The following is a 5,574-nucleotide window of genomic DNA, read 5'->3' as shown; positions in this document are numbered from 1 at the left end:
GGGGCGCCCCTAGGGGGGTGCGCCCCACAGTTTGGGAACCTCTGATTTAGTGGAACAACCAGGAGGTTTTCAATGGGGTTCAGTGCAGTGGGCTCTTCATTTTATCCAGAGCTGTATATGGTCAAATTTCGTGGCAACATTATGCTGTTGGGATGCTTTTCTTTAGGTGAATGGGCAATATGCCAAGGAATCTTGAAAAAAAATCTCTTAGAGGCTTCAGAAGGTTTGTGGATCAATAGGTGTGAAACTCCTGTCATTAAAGGCCTATGTTCTGTATCTCTGGTGCAAAAAAAACTGAATCAAATGACTGGCATATGTCAACAGAATGTAGTCAAGGTCTATTATAGAGTTCTGCTTGTGTAATTCAGGTATTTTGAAGCTGAGATGATGTGTCTAAAAGTAGCAGGACTGGCCCCAGGGGACTGGAGTTTGACACCTGTGGTAAATCTAAGCATATTTGTGAAATAAAATAACCCAGTCAAATTCCAGACCTGACCTGAAAGTCTGTGGGGAGATTTATAAACTTCTGTTCAGAGATACTCTTTATCCAATGTGTCTAAAGTTTTACTGAGAAAAATGGCTAAAGATTCCAATCTTTATATAAAGCTTTTTTTTTTTGTTTTTTGTTTTAACTCAAAAGACAAGTCTGTAATTTATTAGATGTAGAATCATGGTTTGTAAACAAACCATGATTCAGAATGGTTTGTTTACATCTGCACACCACATATTTTAAATCTTTATTTGTTAAAAAAAAAAAACAAACAAACATTTTTTTACCTTTTAACCTTTTACTTTGAAATCATACAATACATTATGTTGGTTTATCATATAAAATCTCCCCCTCCCAAAAAAAAAAAAACTCTGTTTGTAGTTGTAATGTTTTGAAAAGGGAAAATATTGATAATATTAATACTTTGCCAAGAAACTTTATCCTCACAAGTTACCTTATTAGCTACACTTAACTAGATTCAGACAGTTTTCCAAAACGTGTGACTGAAATTGGTCCAGAGCATGACATTGTCATGGAAACACAAACATATTAAAGGGTTCTGATATAAAGGTGAAAAATGTAAAAAAAAATGGTTTGGTGCGCTTTTACCAAGACAGCCTTAAAGCACAGGCACTCTGTTCAGTGTCAAAACAATATAAAGCATTACTTCATTTCCTGTTTTAACAAATGGGAAAACCACTTCAACAAGTTCACCAAAACATAAAATAATCATAATAATCTGAGTAATTTAAGACAAATTTAACTTTGTAATCCTCCTTTATATTCTACTTTACTTGTCAACAGCAATCTTGCTTGTTTTCTATTAGAAATATTAAGAGTGGCTGACAAAAATCCATCAGACAATTGAAAAAAATCCTCCTGCTTCAGTTCCACAATCTGATCTGACTTTAATTGCTGTGTAGTTTGATGTGTTGATGCGAGCAGCAACTGGATCTCCAAAACTGTTATCAGCATTTATTGCACTGAATTTATTGCCCTGTGCTACAAGAATGGCTTGATAACATTGAATAAAAGCTCTGCAGAAATTTGTCATAGAGTCCAGTTATTGCCCTCAGCTGTATACAAGTCTGTGTGTTTGTAAGGAATTTGAAGACCATGCGTGTCTCTTACACATATCTACTGCAAGCTGAATGTAAAGAAGTGAGAGTTTCACTGAGGATGAGTTGGTTTAGAGTCTGTAATCTCTAAATTTGTCTTGAAATTGTGCGTCTGACCTTTTCGTGTGTTTACAGTAGTTGGCCACATGCCATCCTTTCTTCTGGACACACTTAAAATATGGGTTGGCATTTGAAACCGAGTTAGACACAAACCAAACCTGCATATGCCAACAAACAGCGAAGCAGTGGACAGACGTTTTATTGATGTCATACTCCTGTCCTTTTTCCGTCTTACTCACCACTTCTCTCTTTTTTCATTTTTATTTTTTTCTTCCTTGCAAAATATCAGACGTTAATTTATATTATACCTCAATGACAGATTTCGCTTAGCGTCAGGTGTTGGAACTACTGGTGGATGAGGATTTTTTTTGACATCTTACTTGCATGTTTTTCCTTTTGTCTCGCGGTACTAGATTGACCTCGTAGGATAATGAAAAAAAACAACAACATAACTTTGGAAGAGTTTTTCTTTCCTTTTAGAGCTATCGGATTTAGTTTTCAGTGTTAAACACCCGCAGCATGGCACATCGACCTTGGACTTACTGGTCTCCCAGGGGCGCTTATCACCTGAGTGATGCCAACAGACCAGTTAATACAGATGGGTGAAAAGTCAGCCTTAACAAATGTCAGTGTGCCCACAGGGTGATAAATGAGCTTTGTTTTTTTTGTGTTTTTTTTTGTTTCAGTCTTCTCGATCGGCAAACATTGAGGACTTGTGGGAATGTATATTTACCCTCCTTAAAAGTGTGCTTTTTACTATCAGCCACTCCATCATCCTTTGTTTCGCTCAAGTTTTCAAGCTTTGTGGAATGATTTACCTGAGTATTAACTAGAATATAGTAAAAGAAATTAAATAGATCTGAGTGCAACACATCTAGTATTTTTTTTCTCTGGAATCTCACCCGTAAACCATACTCTTTGCTGTAATTTAGTTTTTTTTTTCCTGTATGTATCGAGATATTTAAAAAGAATTTGGTGTAAATGCAAGTGTACAAAAATCTAAAAAAAGAAGAGATCACAGTATTTATTAAACAAGGATGAAGCAGCCATCTTAAGGAGCAGTAACAGGAAATGCTTTTCGTATGACTTTGGTCCACTTTTCTTAGCTTTAGTTCATTCATATTTTATTTGTTACTCTTTTAAGGTCAAATCACAGCAATTCAGTCAGGTTGAGGTCTGGGCCATTTGCATGATGTCTGTCTTATTTCTCAGCTGCTCTGTTCTCGATTTACTGCCATGGTTGGGATAATTGTCCTGATCCATGACATGTTGGCCAAGTGTTACAAGTGTAGTGATCAGACATCCTCACGTTGAACAGTGCAGCATACAGAGGAGTTCATGGTTGCCAGTGGCTTCAACACAAACTCAAACCATTGCTCTCACGTCACCATGCCTGGCAGCTAGTTGTGTTTTGTTTCAGTAAACATGGCGGTGCATTATGACCAAACATCTTTATGGTTTAATCCAGAGGTTCCCAAACTGTGGGGCGTGCCCCATAGGGGGGGCGCCGTGCTATTGCAAGGGGGGCGCGGGAAGCCGTCTGGATGAAAAAAAGACAATCAAAAAACCATGAACACTGTTTTTACCTTAAAGTCTCCAACTCTCTGTTATTCCTCTGTCAATTTGATACAGTAGGGGCTTCCGCACTTCCCATATCTGTGTCCTCTGTCACTTTTATCAGCAGTTAAAACTGTTTAATTCGTTGTTAACATGTCGTAACCTGTTTTTCCGAGCCGCCTTCAAAAGCAAGAAATAGTTTGGAAACCACTGGGGGGGCCCAGGAGAAAAAGTTTGGGAACCACTGGTTGAATCTGTTCAAAACAAAAATGAATAGGAAGTTTGATGTTCTTTCAGATACAGATTAGGATTACGTCATATTTGGAAGGTGGAGAGCTAAATGTCGTAATATTAGATTTTACTGGAAAAAGCTGTATGAATGAAAATTAAAGTTTCACTGTAGCTTTCTATTTTTTTGTCCTAAATATCTTATTTTCTACTCATGTGTTCGTGAGCAGAATGGCATTAGATTATGAAGGGCTAGAAAGTGTTTATGATCTGCCAATTCAGAGAGAGATTGTGATATCATCTGTGGGAAATATTCTGTCTGTTGCTGTCCTATCCACTTACACAGATTATACAGTTGTTTTTTTTTTTTACAATGTGTGACATCCGCTTAGAAGGTTTTTGTGATCTAAATTTTATTATAATTTCACTGAGTGAAATTATAATAAAAAATGGTTTTATTTTACTTCTAAAGAAAGGCAGTATTATGTTTTTACTAGGGCCAGGAATTTGACTTAATGTCTATTAATTAATTGCATAGAATTTAATGTGTTAAAATATTTAAAGCCATTAATCTCTTTTTATTTTCTCTTTTTTTCATACAAAAGTTCAGAGTGGAAACTTTGTATTTGTGCGTTTCTGCTAGACTCGTAAATCTGAAGCGCAACATCCACAAATGACACTGAGTGACAAAGCTTTTTTTCTTGTCCCAGTGGGTGTTCACTTTTGTTTAAAAAAAAAACAATCTGATTGCAAAAGACTGTCGTTGTGTTCAAGTTGTGTTAGTTAGCCCATCAGCGAAGCTATTCAAGCCTAAAATAGCATCTCAATGACTTTTTAGCAATTATGACTTTTTATTCAATAATTTAGTAGCAAAAAGGGTTTTTGAAATCAGAATATTTTTGAATGCTTTTTTTGAATGCTTTTTAGAATGTTTTTTTTGGTCAATATATAGTTTCCAATTAAAATGCGATTAATTAACTACAGAACCTGCAATTACCTCTATTTAAAATTTTAATTGAATTCTACCATTAATTTTTTACCATATTATCCACTTTTGTTTCTAAACAAATTTGCCAACCTGTGTCGCAGTGGAAGGCTGATATCAACAAGCTACAACCAATACATGTCAGTAGATTTTGTTGAACTGATTCCTAAACATGTTTCTTTTTACTTTTTCACAAAAGTAGTAATACACAAATAGCAACCAGAGACAAACTTTGCTGCTATTCGTCTGGTAGGCATATTGTTCTATTACTGTTTAACTGTGCTGTAACTCTGCCCATCCTGCAGGGAATGGGACAAAGAGGTGGTGCTGGCCAAAGGCAGGCCCAAGTTGCTGAAAGCACTGGCGCGATGCTTTTTCCTGCCGTTCGCCTTCTTCGGTGTCCTCCTCTTCTTCGGGGTGAGTCTTATTTGTCTGTAGATGTTTCTTATCACCAATGGTACATACTGTGCAAACTCTTTTTGTTAAAAATGCTGCAAATTTAAAATGTTACGCAAGTACCAGATGATCTAGCTCTTGGTTTTATTGCACTTGAAAAAACACATTTCAGAAAGTGTTCTGATGCTTAATGCCTCTTCTAGCTTCAACGGTTTATGGTCAGTTTATGGTCCAGTGAAGGGTTTTTCTTTCTTTCTTTTTTTTTTTTTTTTTTTGCAGCATGGTGTTTTTTTCTAACTGGGAGGGGTATGTACACGCTTCCACTCTGATCTCATGGGGAGTGAACTGGATGGATTTACAACCCATTGTTTCTGAATTAACACACAGTGAAGACTGGAGAAAACATTATATAGCATGCTAAGTTTTCAAGGAAATTATTTTTATATTAATGCTTTTTTTAAATATAATATATATTTAACCTTTTTCACCACCCCACATTTTGCTTTGTGTCCCCAAAACATGACTCTCCCCCTGCCAACTCTTAACAAAACCCAAACTATTAACCTAACCCACCAATTTTCTCTCAAAAAACTCCCCCTCTTTTCTCTCTCCTTCTCCCCTCCACCTTTATTCCTCTCTTCTTCCCCCCCTCCCTATCCCCTATTCTGAACCTTCACCAATCCTTAACTCTTAACCTAACTTCCTTCTTGCCTAACCCTAACATTCTCAACCCCCCCCTA

At 36.6% G+C, this 5,574-nt stretch overlaps 1 protein-coding gene across 1 annotated transcript in view; it reads left to right on the top strand.

Moving 5' to 3' along the window:
- The window catches only part of cftr (CF transmembrane conductance regulator), a 45,844-nt gene that overhangs the window by 2,386 nt on the left and 37,884 nt on the right, over positions 1–5,574 (top strand). Inside the window, exon 3 of the mRNA XM_008410653.2 lies at positions 4,744–4,855. Within this exon, the coding sequence (XP_008408875.1) occupies positions 4,744–4,855 (112 nt within the window). The remainder of the gene's footprint in view (positions 1–4,743; positions 4,856–5,574) is intronic.

Source organism: Poecilia reticulata, linkage group LG6 (genome assembly GCF_000633615.1).
Source record: "Poecilia reticulata strain Guanapo linkage group LG6, Guppy_female_1.0+MT, whole genome shotgun sequence".
Lineage (NCBI taxonomy): Eukaryota > Metazoa > Chordata > Actinopteri > Cyprinodontiformes > Poeciliidae > Poecilia > Poecilia reticulata.
This window is presented reverse-complemented; position numbering and strand designations above follow the sequence as displayed.